At 45.8% G+C, this 15,532-nt stretch overlaps 1 protein-coding gene across 1 annotated transcript in view; it reads right to left on the reverse strand.

Moving 5' to 3' along the window:
* Positions 1 to 466: 466 nt before the first annotated feature.
* Positions 467 to 15,532, reverse strand: part of Nln (neurolysin) — an 83,058-nt gene continuing 67,992 nt past the window's right edge. The window contains exons 10-13 of the mRNA XM_051182874.1: positions 13,419 to 13,605; positions 12,951 to 13,079; positions 11,623 to 11,759; positions 467 to 916 (exon numbers count right to left, since the gene is read on the reverse strand). Of these exons, the coding sequence (XP_051038831.1) occupies positions 782 to 916; positions 11,623 to 11,759; positions 12,951 to 13,079; positions 13,419 to 13,605 (588 nt within the window). The 3' untranslated portion in view covers positions 467 to 781. The remainder of the gene's footprint in view (positions 917 to 11,622; positions 11,760 to 12,950; positions 13,080 to 13,418; positions 13,606 to 15,532) is intronic.

The following is a 15,532-nucleotide window of genomic DNA, read 5'->3' on the forward strand; positions in this document are numbered from 1 at the left end:
GTCTGGGATTGCTCTGCTGTTCTTACTTGTGGCCGCAAGCGAAGACTTGACATCTCTGATGTGGAAGTACAATTGATAGGGCTTCCAGGACAAGACACAAAACTTGTACACGTTAGGCCAGTTAAAACTAAATTAAAACAATGTCACTGAGCTTTAGGAAAAAAAAAAAAAACAACCCAGCCCAGATCTAAGTGGAGAAACATGAAAGCATGACAGAAAGCTGACTCAGTAAGCCCACTGTACGAAAGATAAACGGATTACTGAGGCATCGTCCACTGGCCTTGAGACCAGCAGGCAAAGGGCAGCTGACACTTAGCCCTGAGGCAGAGGGTCAAAGTTGACAAAGGGCTCCGAGGGAATATTTACCAGAATGTGATGATTCATTTCTCAGTCCAGAAATCTCAAGTATGAAACTCCAAGATATAAGAAGGATCAAATTATATCATGTTTATGATTCAATTAAAAATTCTTAGCCCTCTTACATTATATTATCTAGATTATAATAGTAAAAAAATCAAATTACATTCATATGAAACTTTTATCAAAAGAAATCAAATCCATTTTATGAAATTTTATAGTACAATTATTTTTAGTGGGTCTTTTCTTAGGTCACAGTATTTATAATTGCATTTACAGCTGTATAATTTTTAAAATTGAAAAACAAAAGCAAATCAATAGAAATCTAAGTTTTCATTTGTAAAACTGCCTTCGGTCTCCAGGCTAGCACCACATGGCGGGTTGATTTGTCCTCCAGACATGGATGGCTCCCAGGATCCGGGGTCTAGGAAGCATTCAGGCCCCGACTCATTAGAAATGCTTTTTGGTTTGGCTCACGTTGCAAGAAATTCTGGAGCATGTCCATGCCGTCCAGAGATCCCCCAGGTTTCAGGATTAGGTTTCTGTACTTCATTCCAACCTAATAAAAGAAAACATCATGCCTAATAATTCACGGGCCTAGCAATCCTCCAAATCCCTAGGCGTAAGGGAGAAGGGGCGAGGATGAGGAAAAGGAGCTTCAGTTTTGCTCGCTCTTGACATTCTTTGGGCTGACACGGCAGCTCCAGCCTTCCTTTCTGTAGTTAAGAATTTGGGTCTTCTACCCTGTCCACCACTACTGTCTTGTGTCCTTGGATTCCCAACTGTGAGCCAATAGCACAGGCAAGCAGGCACACCAAATACCCAAAGGGAATACCGTTTGCCACTGCCTGTTAGCCCATTTCCAAACGGGACGGTAGCAGAGCAAGGGGTTCCAGAGGCTAAATCAGCTCTGGGCAGTCTGAAGCAGGAGCTCGGGTACTGCTGAATGGCTTCAGGTATTATTATAAGAGGCTCATGAAACACTCTCTCTCTCTCTCTCTCTCTCTCTCTCCAAAGCCCCCACAAAGAAACACAACTGAGCTTTTTAGGAGTGGTCAAATGACAAGCATTCTGAGGGGGTCAGAAGTCTTTGGGGATGGCAGTCTGGAATTTTAAAACAAACCAGTTCCTCTGCTTTTATTTACACAAACACAGCAGGTAAGGAAAGTAAATAGCTGCTACTCAGCAACACATCAGCATCCTTAGGGTTGCTGTCACATTCTTCCTTTGTCCTTGTAATGAATCCAATGAGTCCTACGAAATAAGCGGGCACCACCCACGAGTATATTTATTATGTGATCTGATCAATAGGACCTACAACTTTTTTTGGGTTCAGAAGATTTAGAGAATCCAGAGACAAAGACAGAAAACAAGATCCTGCTTGTGGCAACCATGAGACTTATTATGTAAAATAAAACATGAGTGAAATCCACTAAGTTAGACAAAGGCAAACCTATCTGATGCCTTACAAGAGCCATGAAATAAAAAAAAAAAAAAAAAAAAAAAAAAAAAAAAAAACAGATGAAATCTTTGGGGTTGTCTTCTGTGCATAAGCAGGAATCACTCAAAACTTCCAAATCGTTTAGCACAGCGGGTTCTCAGTCCTCTTAAGGCTGTGACCCTTGAATACAGTTCCTCATGCTGTGCTGACCCCAACCATGACATTATAACCGTTGCTACTTCGTAATTGTAATTTGCTACTGTTAAGAATTGTAATATAAATAAACACCTGTGTTTTCTGACAGCCTTAGGTGACCCCTGTGAAAGGGTCATTTGCCCAATCTTTTGATGCTATGACAGGTTGCTGACATTTATAAAGTTTACAGCTGAGAACCCTCAATGGCATTACCAGAAAAAAAACCAAAAGCACCCCTCCTCCAAAAGAAACATTTTAGGTAAGTTGATGATTCTGTTTTGGGCTGTCTTATAAATTCCTAGCTATTCTCAGATACATGCAGCCTAGTATACGGAGCTGGACATGGCTGACACAAACTCAGTCAATAGTGTAAATTCTAGTTAGGAATAAGCAATTAAACCTAGTGTTTGCTAAATGCTCAGGTAGCAAGACCAATAGGATTATGAAGCACACATTTAAATTTAAAGTTTCCATCAACAACATATAAAAATGTTTAGAATATGAAATTAGTATTTTTGGGTCTCAAGCTGGCCTCAGACTTGCTATGCCGCGGGGATGACCGTGGCCCTCTGACCCTTCTGTCTTTACCTCCTAAGTGCTGGGATTCCAGGTACAAGCCACTATTCCCAGTTTATACAGTGCTGGGGATTGATGCAGGCCATGTGGAGGCCAGGCAAGTACCCTACCAACTGAGCTACACTCCAGCCTCATGAAATTAAGAAATATTTGCTTAAACATTACAAGCAAGGCACTGTGGTGCGCACCCTGTACTCCATGCTATCTGGGAGACTGGGGTGGGGTGGTCCTCTGAATTCCATCCTAACCATGATGGTATGATTTCAACATGTACAATCTCTTACAGACCAGTGAGTTGGCTCTTGTTGTTTTGTTTTACAAAACTCAAATGATGCTGCTGATGTTGCTACGGTAGGCTTAGATTCAGGGCTCGGAGCACGTGGCGTTAAGGAGTGTGTGAAAATGGGTTAGCAGGGTACCAAGAAGGCACACAGCACTCTTGCTGCTTTATTTCTAATGCGTTAAGAGTCTGGCTGGGTTCAATCTCAGCACTCAGCACTCAGAAGGCAGAGGCAGGCGGATCTCTGTGAGTTCAAGGCCAGTTTGATCTACGGAGTGAGATCCAGGATAGTTACGGCTACACAGAGAAACCCTGTCTCAAACAAACGAACAAGAAACAGAGTCCACTTGCCACCCACAGCTATTGAACTTCGTGGTCACACTGTGCCAATGAGGACTTGGAGCTGAGTTTAGTTGGTGTCATTTGAGGCAGAGGACAAAACATTAACAACTAAATTTTTTTTTCCTTACATGGTCTACACCATTCTACCAGTAATCAACACTCTAAACTACGCCTGGCTGCTCTTGTCATAGACTTCATCATTCTAGCGCCCCCTCAGTCCACACACACACTCCCCTCCCTCACTGCTCAGTGTGTTTGCGTCTGACCAGTGTTAAATGGCTGTGTGGAGAACAGAGCCCATGCTCTTTGGGAACAGCAGTGTGGCACCGCCACAGACAATGGAAGTTAGTTTATAGAATTAGGAAAATATTAAAAACCCTGTATTAAGGAAAACAAAATATGTACTAATAGAACAGTTCAATAAACCCTCAGGTATCTATCACCCAACCTTGGTGAAAACAAGCCTTGAGATGGCAAGCATCACCACTGTGCCTGGCTTATGCAGTTCTTGGGATCATGTTCCCAGGTCTCTGAATGCAGGGCAAGCATTCACCCACCTGAGCTACATCTCCAACTGCCCTTATTATTACTGTTAGTATTTCTGAGATAGGAACTACATAGTACAACTTGGTCTCCAATTCTTAAGCTCCTTCCTCAGCCTGCCAAGAACTGAGATTACAGGTGTGTCTCTCACACCTGTCAATAATTAGTATTTTCTCACAAACATTCCATGTTCAAGTGCTGCATATTTTTTTTTTAAATATTCCTTTGATCCCAGTACAATCAGGCAGATAATCTGAGTTTGAAGCCAGCCTGATCTACACAGCAAGTTTTAGGTCAGCCAAGGCTCTGTGTGTGTGTGTGTGTGTGTGTGTGTGTGTGTGTGTGTAAAGACTCAAGACTGCCTTAAAAACAACAATAACAAAAACAATAAAACAAACAAAGGCATTTGTACTTCGAATATTACAGAGAAAGAACAAACCATTAAAGATACAGCCCAAGATGCATCATCTGACAAAGTGCTCCACCAACTGCTGTGAATTTGGTGGGGAAGCTCAGTGGGAAGGCAGAGGAAGCACTGGAGGCTTCCACAAAGCTGTGGAGAGATGGGGCGGCCCTGCGGCCTGCAGAGCCGAGCCAGAGCAGAGCACTGTTCAGTGTCAGCACTCAGTTCAGCACAAGGCAGTCTTCCTCGGCTTATGCCTCCAAACAAGCTGATTCAATTTCCTCAATTATCAAGCAATGGTCTTTTAAGAGTTCCATTTCCCTTACGATGAAGCTCTGACAAGAGTTTAAGAACCATTTTGGTCACAGGACCTAGCTTTTGTTAAGAAAAACAAAACAAAACACCAAAATTCAAAACCCAAACCAAAGCGACAAACTGGGCAGTTAGGGAATCTTTGTGAGAAGCAGGGTTGGGTGAAGTCCGCCACAGGTGGGAGGGATGTGGGCCCTCGGCCAATCAGTGGTGTTTACACAGTAAAGGAATCCGAACTGTCAGGGAGGCAGGAAGGGAAACTCTGACATTTGAAGCCAGTGGCATCTGGGAGACTGCACACACTCAGATCCTAACTGCTCTCCCCTGAAGGGAAATCAATCAGTTGCCACTGAGGTTTAGTACCTTGGAAGAGCAGCAGGGATCTTAAGGCACTTTGCGAGCCTTTTCTAACCCTGAGGATTTCGGAGGCAAGGTTAGGAGCTCTGGAGTCAGGTCCAGGCCTGAACCCAGGCTTGATACATTAGCTTCATAATTTTTGGCCTTGGTTTCCTTATCTGTAAAATGGGAATACGCTGCCCTTATATTTTTCAAGCTATTAGACACACAGTGAGATTTGATAACTCTTATCCATGTCCCTCCATCCTCCAAGGGCACTCACTTATTTATGTTCATGGAAATAACTACATTCTCACTTTGACATTTCCTTAAAATTACTTCTGCCTTCTAATCAAGCACAAGAAAGCCCAAGAAACTTCACCTTCACTCTCGGTGAGGGAGAAAATAATAGCAGGAGAGAGAAGGCCCTTATTTTTGGAGGCAATATTTTAATGGCAAATGTAATTATCCTATGCAGGATGCTCGTCACCTGTCAGTAACGGGAACATGGGAAGGGGAGAGGACAGGCTCCTTCTGGCTTTGGATCCTGGAGGCAGCACACACGGCAGCCCTCTCATGGCCCTTCAACCCAGCCTTCCGAGAGCAGAGGCAGGCTTGTGGCCTTCCAATGTGGAGCAGAGTGAGTGCCCTGCCCAGGACAGGTGAGGGCAGCTGGGCACCTGGCATACTCCCCACCTGTCTGCAAAGTGGACTTTGAGACACTGCACAGCCCACAGGGCCCTCCATGGGGCACACCCTTTGTTTTCTCCAAGGGTGAGGTGGTGATGTGTGTGTGTGTGTGTGTGTGTGTGTGTGTGTGTGCGCGCGCGCGCACGCACGCATGTGGCAAAGCTATAATGCCTGTGACAAGGTGGCAAGGTGGGAGAGAGGAAGGCTGGCGCTGGGAGCCAGGAAGATGGAAAGAAGAAAGGCAAGCAGAGCCATCCACTCTGAGGTCTTCTGAGACCTCCCAGCAGCCTCCAGTCAGTGAAGACAGAGAGGGGCTGGAGAGGAAGGCGGATGAGTGGAGGGAACCAAGAGTAAGGTCCAAGATACACACAACTTTAGGGCAAAGGGACGCACAGGCGAATAAAGTAATCTCTTTTACAAGAGCGCCCTCTGACCTAGATAAGAAATATGTAATTAGGCACTGGGCGTGGTGGTCCACACCTGTAATCCCAGTTCTTGGGAGGTTGAGGTATGGAGATGGAGAGTTTGAGGCTAGTCTGGGCTACACAGGGAGAGTTGTCTCAACACAAAATACAAGGTAAAGCACAAAGGTCATTAAAAAAAAAAAAAAAAAAAAAAAAAAAAGGACAAAAGACAGCTAGACCCAGTGGTGTAGGTGTGCAACCCCAGTTCTTTGGGAGGCTGACGCAGGGAGGCCACGATTTTAAGGCCTTCCTGGGCTACAAAATTGAGTTTCAAGGTTAGCATGGGCAACTTAATACAAACCAGTTTGGGGTTGTAGTCCCATAGCCCAGTGGCAGAGTGCTTACCTAGCACATAAGAGGTCCCGGGTTCAGTCCTTAGCCCCTTCTCCCACGCACAAAAGAACCAGTACCTGAACTGGCTGGGGTTTAAGACTTGGGAGTCTATACTTACAAATATTCGAGAAGAAATCCGGGGAGTGTGGCATCGGCACACGGCTGTCTCCAACCCTAGCTTAGGCTAAGGGTCACACATTCAAAGCTGTCCTAGGATGCACACAGTCAGACTCTGTCTCAGGGGGGAAATAGCAATCCCATTTCTTTCCTTTCTCTCTTCTAGCAGGCGACCCCCACAGCTGTGAAAGGCTTGGATTTAACAAGAGTCTGTGGTTGCACAGGGGGGCAGATGGACTGGATTTGTTAGTGAGGGAGTTACAGCAGGATTGAGCCCAAGATCCTGCTTTAAGAGTCCCGGCATTCTTAGTCATTAAATTCTCTGATGGCAATCCCTTTCCAATTCATAAAGGAGTGTTCCTGCTTCCATGTATGTTACAGCATGTGAGGTCTTCCTAGGACAACAAAGGCTGAAAGCTAATAGTTAATCGAACAGTCCTGTTTTTTCAGTGTTCTTTCTGAAGTAACACCTGCTTGTGTTTCTCCTTCAGTAATTCAAGAAACAAAGCTCAGAATTCTCTCTTAACGACAGAGAGACAATTCAGGCCTAACAATATATAAATAGCCTTTGAGTCCACAATGTCTATTACCTCTTAGGAAATCTTCCCACAATGAAGTTGCCTTATAAAAAAAAATGGCCCTAGTTAAAATGCTCCTATTTTTTCAACCCTGTGATTAGGGGCTGGGTTTTGAAATTACATTTAGTGAACCTTAAGACACCCTGGATGAGAACCAGAGCTGACAGAGGGGCCTTGACCCAAGCAGCTCCCCCCATAGTTACTAACACAGCTGTCAGAGCTGGAGAAGTTACATCTGGTGAGACAGCGTCTTCTCCATGTTCTACTAGAACAGCCTTTAGGCGTGTGTGTTGTCCTCTCTGTGTGCACATGGATGAGGGGAAGTGTGAGGGTTTGCATGTGTGTGCATGTTATTTACTTCTGTTTGTATGTATGAGCATATGAAAGCATGAAGGTGACGGCCTATGTGTGTGAGCGTGGCATGTGCATGCGTGTGTGTAAGTTAGAGGTCAACGTTGGCGTCTTCATTGGCCCTCTCTACCTTTCTTAGTACTTGAAGCAGGTTTCTCACTAACCTTGGAGCCTATGGTTGTAGCTAGACTGGCTGGCCAGTGAATTCTGGGAGCCCATCTGCCTTTGTCTTAGAGGTAGGTTACAGGTGTGTGTTGCCATGCCGGGCTTGTATACAGGTGCTGGAGATGTCAACTCACCCCCCCCCCCCCGTGCTTGCAAGGCAAAGGTTGTTGGTTTTTTCTTTCTTTTTTTTTTTTTAACCAACTAAACCACCCCCCAAGCCTGAGTTTGGGGACAACTTAATAAGCTAATTAATTAAGTAGCTAAAATGTGGTATTTACTTATTAGAAAGACTAATGTGAAGAACTACCGAGAAAACATGGTATAGGGTTGGAGGCTGAAACAGGAAAGTGGCCAATTCTAACTGGCAGAGAGGTCCCAGAGCAGAAGGAAGACACTGTACCATAAACTATTCACGGCTGCAGTTCAGTTCAGAAGGCTTCAGGCTGACGTCTGACCCTCCTCTGTTTGTTTTCCCAGCGTGCGGCGTGCCCTCTGCAGTTTTGCTCCCTAGGGTATGATGACGTGGTGCTCAGGGCACAGCCTGAGCTTTGTAGGACAGCAGATGTTCCAGAGAAAGCCTGGAGATGTGCTTCTGTGGAATAATGACCGATGTGGTCCTGATCCCAGCCCCACCGTGCTAACTTCTCAAAATGCTCCAAACACACTGGTGTGTGTGTGTGTGTGTGTGTGTGTGTGTGTGTGTGTGTGTGTGTGTGTGAAGCTCTGAGCCAACAGTTTACATGTCAGCCTGTGATGGATGATTCCCATGACTTCAGACCAAGTGGAGCATTGCTTTATACGACAAAAATTCCTATTGTTCCTCTGTTTACGTATCCAGCCTCTGTGTGAGAAACCAAAGGCCACACAGGCCAGCGAAGGCCTTCTGCAGGGTTAGCCATGGCGAGGCTGAGATCACACACAGAGCAAGCAGGGCCTGGCTAGCCAAGCCGAAGAACAGAACTTCGTTTTCTGTTTATCTTTGTACAGTTGTGAGGACATGGGAGCTTCTTCACAGGACGGGACTGTTGTGCCAAGGATGTTTAATTTTTGATACATATTTGTATTCTGTAAGTCAGGTGCTAGGGTAAATATTTGCAAAACAAAACAAAGCAAAGCAACCCTACAAGAACAAACAGCATTCACTGCAGGGGGAATCAAGTGGCTGTTGAAAAGTTGGTTCTAGAAGCTGCATATGCAGGAAAGAGTGGGAAGGTGGGTGTGGGCCTCTTCTTGGCTTCTGCAGAGCCAGGTTTGTGATGGCAGGGCAGTGATGAATGAAGGTTCTTTACAGCATGCGACAGGAAAGGGAAAAGAAGGGAGAAGGGAAAACTCAAGCAGCCTCCTTTCACAAGAAGTAGACTCCCACCCAGTACGGCCAGGGTCCAGAAACGCAGCTGGACTGTTTCCCTATCATCCAAGGAGACAGCTCAGCCTTGCTGGGATCGTTTTTCTCCAAGTTCACTCCTGTCCTCACCTAATGAAGAGCAGCCTGGCTGCCTGCCAAACTACAGAGCTTAGACTGAGAAGCACAGGGAGCCATGATGGCAGGCCTGCTTCTGCAGGACGTGCAAGCAGCCTGAGACCCACTGGGGTCTCGAATGTGACTGCTGCTCTGACGGCCAGAAGAGTGGAGGGGTTGAGCTGCAGCCAGAGGAGAGGAAGTACAGACGGGCTCAACTCAGGGAGTGTACGCTTGCTCCTGGAAGCCGTCCAAGCAACAGCAGCCAGGAAGGAGACACTCTTGGACCTTTCCCAGACTACCTACCTTCCCTCTCCTTGAAACAGTGTTTCTTCTGGGCTTGTGGTGCACATTTGTAACCCCAGCCCTCCTGAAGCTGAGGCAGGAGAATTGCTATTTGTTTGAGGCTGGGGTTACACAGCAAAACTGTCTCAGAAACACTAAACAAATTTCCCCAAATACCCCCAACAACCTACTGTATCCTCAGTTCGTGAACTATGTAAAGGAAAGAAGACTTCCATGCAAAGGACAGAGAAATGGTAAGACCTTCTATAACCCTACCACCCAACCCAGCATCACCAGCATTTTGGTGTGCTTTTGTTCTAACCATATTCTAAGAATATTGTGTAAGATCTTTTACAAAGAATATTTTCATTTTATGTAATAGTTATTTCATACAATCCAGGCATAAGCCTTTCCCATATGCCCAAGTTCACCATTTTGTCAGGAAGGTGGACAGGAGGTCACTTTGGTTGGAAGGGTTCAAATGTTTTAGAAAGTATTTTCAGATTATTTATGTGAGTGTTCTGCCCGTTTGCATGGATGTGTGCATCCCATGCATACCTGATGCTTGCAGAGCTCAGAAGAAGGCATTGGAGTCCCTGGAACTGTAGTTACAGATAGTTGTGAGCCCTTAAGTGGGCGCTGCGAACAAACCTGGGTCCTCTACAAGAGCAACACATGCTCTTAACCACTGAGACGCCTCTCCAGCCCCATGAGTGGCTTCTTAAGTTGGATCCTAAAGAACAGTATGATTTTTGAGAGGCACAGATTAAAACAAACAAACAAGCCATACTTTGTTTTTAAAACAAGGTCTCTTGAGGCTCAGGCTGTTCTTGAACTCATTAAGTAGCCAAAGACGACCTTGAACTCCTGACCCTCCTGCCTCTACCTCTGCAGTGCTGGGATTACGGGCGTGTGCCACCACTCTTGGCTTAAACAAGACATAAATTTAAAGTGGAAGGCACAGAAAGAATAAAGGGACGATGGCGGGCAGAGCTGAGAGAATACCCCTTTACTTCTGAGCCATATTCCTCTTTCAATTTTCTTAACAGAGGGGAAGCTTGGATTGGGTACAGAGATACAAGCCTGGATTCCTCAAAGCCACAGAAGATGAGGCAAGAGGTTCATGAGTTTGATGCCTTCTTGCCTCACACAGTGAGACTGGGGATAGGGGTAACAGGGAAGAGAGGAAGGGGCGGATTTGCAGAGCGGCTGGGGGTGGGGGATGAGGGGGCTGGAAGAAATCAATAGAGGACCACAGAGTAACACTGAATGACCAGTTCGGGTTAGCCAGCAGGACTCAACAGTAGGGCAAGTAAATGGACTCACACTATCTTCTCAAGGAGACCCTGGAGAGGGCACCATCTCAGCTTGAGAGGAGGGAAGTAAGGGCAGCATGCAGGCTGAAAGTCAGGCAGAAGTTAGACTGTTAACGAGAGTCAGTATCAGACCTTTGTGACTGGGTGGGTACGGTCATAGAAGGACATTTAAAAAGACCAGCTGGGTGAGGTAGGATGGGAGAAAAAAGTGCTTGGAATGAATAATAAATAGTATGGCTATCCTTGAGGTGTTTTCTGGAGGGAGAAACAAGAAGGAAATGAGGGCCTAAAATATACGATATATTTCAATGTGCATGCAGAAGGGCTAGAAACTTAGGCTAGAAACAAAAGCCCAAAGAACAAGTTAGCTGACTGAAATAAGCATTGAGACTTTGACTTGGGTATTTTGTTCTAATTTCTGAACCAAACAGAACTTGGAAACACTCTGGAAATACACCAGCCTTAGACATGATTGACAGCGGAGTTGCCGACCAGCAGGGAGACTGGGATCTGCAACGGGAAGGCGTGGCTGGCAGCCACCTCACTGTGCATGGGAAGGAATGGCTCAGATTAATGAAGCAGCTTAAATTACCCCAAAGGCACTTAGGTTACAAACTCTGGAGTAGGTGGAGTACGCTGGCCACAGAAAAAGGGAGCCTCCCACAGAAAATGTACAAAGAACCCTGTAAAGAGCGTCAGAGCACAGAGACTATTTACATCACCGACAAGTTTACCTTTCTTTCTCAACCTCTTATAAAACAGAAACACAGCATGGCACATGTCAAAACTAGTAGATATAACTCTCAAGTGTATAAACAAGGCTTTGAATTTTTAATTATGCAATATACTGGAATGTTAATAAGCAAGAAAGCGCAGTAGGTTTTTTTAAACCTATAGAATTAAGAGTTAATCACTTGTACACTGAAACTTAATGATGTGTGATGAGTTGAGAAGTTAAACGCTGCTGCCATGTCTTCTACTTAAAACTCTAGCTACTCTTAAGTATTTTGCACGTGGAGCAAGGGGAGAGAGGGCAACTCCACTGTTATCACAAGGGGGTAAGAAAGCCATACGATTACCTCTGGATTCATGATCCCTTCTCTTTTAAAACAGCTGTGAAACATGTCCATGGAAAAGACTTCACTCCAAAGATATCCATAATATTGGCCATCATAGCCTCCTGCCAAATGTCCAAAAGTAGCTGGCATATTTGTGCCTTAAAAAAAGATACATTTCTATCAGTATGATGGCAAATGCTAATTAATCAGGTTATGAGCTAGTAGCTTGCCTTTGGGGAACCCAGCTGCGAGCAGAGAGTGAATGATAGCATCTCACTAGTTGGTGTGTTCCTGTGGCCAAGATGTTTACAAACCCTTCTCCTATCAGTTCAGGCCCAGCTCTGGAATGCCTAACAACAGTTTCTGAAGTTTTGTACACACCCTAGCTCAAAGGGGAAAGCCAGACCTTAGATGCCAGTGTGCCTTTAAAATACTCTATGGATAACCTTACTTACTGGCTCAAGCCACCCTCTCCTCCCTCCCCCTGCAAACCAGGATCTTGGAATCAAGCCCAGCCTAGCACAGGCTAGACAAGCCCACTAATGCTGAGCTACAAACCCAGGCCCCTGACATACTTCTTAATATCTAAGATGCCTCTAAATAGAATGGTATTTGAGTAGGTTGATAATTACTGAAAATGAAAAGTGCGTCGAAAAAACGATATACCAAGTGAGTCTACACAGGGCTGCCCTCAGTAGAGTTTTGTCAATGAGATACAACGTTGCTCCTTGGTTTACAAGCAGCAGATCAGGAAGTGAGGCTTGGATGAGTCAGGGGCCCCTCTTATCTTATTATCCTCCATAACCGTGTCTGATTCATTTTAGCAACAATTTCCTTGGTGAAAAGGTTCACTTTGCAATCCCTATCCAAATGCATACATATGAGGTGGCTTAAAAAGTACACATGCAAGTTCAGACTCATATTCTAACAAACACCGTAAACATCGGGTTAGAAGCTGCCAGTCAAAAGCTTGAACAGGCATCAGAATCAGAAGGGAAGGGGTTCCTGCTTTTCTCTGAAATGCCTTGTGCCCATGTCTTACCGAAAATCACAGGGAAGTCTTGGTGCACGCAGGGAGGGAGGAGATGGGCAGGTGCTGCCAAACGGGAATGGCTGTGCTCTGGGGCGGAGGCCAATTGCTCACGCCTGATTACACTGAAATGTGGTGACTCTGGAGCCACCTCCCCTCCAAGCACATTTGGCCAGGACAACTCCTAAGGCAGAGTGTGCTTATCTGAAAGCCATGGTCTCATTACAGAGAGCAGAAAGGAATGAGATGAGGCTTGAGGAACTCCACCCGCCTGGGAGGTTTCACAGGAAAAACGAACTCAGGTGCTGATGCTTCATACCTGGCGTAGCCGCAACTCCGAGAATTTCTGTGCAGTATTTAGCATATTCACTTGAAGCATCCAGAGACGCATTGGTATGGAGGGACTGATCAACTTTGCTCAAGACAATTTGGCGAAGCGTCAGGAGACCTAATAAGGTTGAGAGTGTTTGAGTGATGTGTTGGGGACAGAATGATGTGTTCTAACACCACAGGTCAGAGATTTGGAAACTGATTGCCGTCGTACTCATCACAAAAGGGCAGCAAGGTGAAAAGGCATCCCGACCACGTAAGACTGGAGGAGACTTTTCCCTTGGACACAGTCCCAGGCGTCAGTCTCCATCCCAGCACACTCCAGTGTCCCTCCCTCCACACTCCAGCACTCCTGGGGATGTTACTAAAGGAAGCCTGACGCAGGAGCGGCCAGGAGTTGTGCATCAAAGGACTCCTATCCCAAAGCGTGCTTTCCTTCTGCACAGGGTCTCCATACCTGTGTTGACCAGTCTAGAAGCAACCAGCTTCTCAAGCAGGTCATCTGTGATGACACTTCCATCCTTATAATGCCTTGACAGTTTCCGAAGTGACTCGACGTCCCACACCCAATTTTCAAGCATTTGTGACGGCACCTCTACAAAGTCAGTTTCCACATTTGTTCCACTAAATCGTGCAAAGTCAGTCTAGAAAGCAAACATAAAAGGTTTTTGAAAGCACTGAGTAAAACTAGACGTGCAATGAGTTATAACTGAGACCCAGCAAAACTTAAGGCAGAATCAGAACAAAGCGCTGGAGTTGTACGTAGCTCAGCAGCAGAGGGTTGTCTACCGAATGTGAGGCTGTGAGGCTGACTCCAGCTGGGGGTTGGCGGAGAAGGGGAACGAGTCCCCTAAGATAAAGTTTCTCCCAACACCTCCCTCCTCACAGTTGGTTACCCTTGTTTACTCAATACATGCCTTTCTGGGCCTTCACCACCGTTGCTCAACTCCTCAAGTTTAAATCAGTTAGAGTTAAGTCACAGCATTGTAGACGGATAGACGGAGGGTGTGCGCGTGTGAGTGAGCGCACGCTCCTGTGAGCGCATGTGCAAGTGTCAGCCATCCTAAGACAGCCGTGCTGTGGGAAGCCTGAGCTGGGCCTTTCAGATCAAGCAGAGAAAGGAAGCCAGTGGCCTGGAAAGGATGCCTGTAAGTGCGTGAGTCAATGGGAGCAGAAAGGGAGGAAACACAAGCAGTCAGTACACTGACAGTTCAGAACCTCTTTGCTGGGAAGAAAGGACGTTCAGGGGGCCTGCACTAAGAGTTCTAAATCCCGAGTTTCAAAAATCCTTGAGTCAGATGTAAAAGCTCCCAAGGGAAAGACAGCAATCCCTCGTAACAGGCTAGTGGCTTTTCTTTCACTCCCCAACCCCCCAGGCTCATGTTTTTTAATCATCACACCATACACAGAACAAACTGTTAGCAACAGAGAAGACTTAGAGCTGACCCCACGGTCGCGTTTGGGTGGGGTCCTCCTGTCTCCCTGTGCCTCAGTCCTCACACCTTGGTACTCTCCTAGGTTTCATCACCCCCCCCCCAGCGGCTCTACATGGAGGGGACAGGCAGAGGACTTAGCCACGGAGAAGGCAGCAGATGGGGTGCCGAGTCAGCAGTCTAAACATTCTGCTTTTGGCCCAGGGCACAGGCACAGATGTCTAAATGACGGCACATTCTGCCTTCCTCTCTATGCAAAAATATGCTTTGCTTGACTTCACATCATAACTGTGCTGATTCCAGATAGGGAGAGCTGCAAGACAGGAGATCCAAGGGAAACACAGTAGGCACCGGAATTAGGGTACTTCTGTTGAGGACATCCTCTCCCCCCAAATTTGTACAAGGAAAGAAGCAAAGATCCCTAGAAACAGAATTCTGAAATGTCATTTTTTTTTTTTTTTTTTTTTGTTTTTTGAGATAGGGTTTCTCTGTGGCTCTTGTAGAGCAGGCTGATATCGAACTCCCAGAGATCCGCCTGCCTCTGCCTCCTGAGTGCTGGGATTAAGGATGTGGACCACCAAAGCCTGGTGAAATGTAACATTTTAAGATTACATCCACATTATGGGTGAAACAATGTAAAGAAGTATTATAACAACCAGTACCCAGAGGCTTTCCTGAGCCAGGCATTATGTCTGGCTCTTACATGAACAGTATGATTTAAATCAAGAAGCTCAGGAGATAGCTCAGTTGGTAAAATTTCTGCTGCATAAACATGAGAACCTAAATTTGACCACCAGCATGGACAGCATCGATAAAACGGCAGGTGTGGTGGCACACACACTTCACACTTGTGACCCCAGCACTTGGGAGGTGGAAAAAGAGGAGTCTTGCTAGCCAGCTAGCCTAACCTACTTGGAGAGTCTCAGGTAGCAATGAGAAACTGTCTCAAAAAAGATGGACAACTACTAAGGAACAGTACCAGAGGTTGACCTCTGGCGTCTACACCCACGTGTACAAATGTACATCAGCACACACATGGACATGCACACATATCTCTACCCAACATGTCCCCCCATTATTGTATGATGCAAGTTCCATTATTTCTATTGGTGAAATAAGAAACTGAAGCATAGACAGA

This window comes from Phodopus roborovskii, unplaced genomic scaffold (assembly GCF_943737965.1).
Source record: "Phodopus roborovskii unplaced genomic scaffold, PHOROB, whole genome shotgun sequence".
NCBI lineage: Eukaryota > Metazoa > Chordata > Mammalia > Rodentia > Cricetidae > Phodopus > Phodopus roborovskii.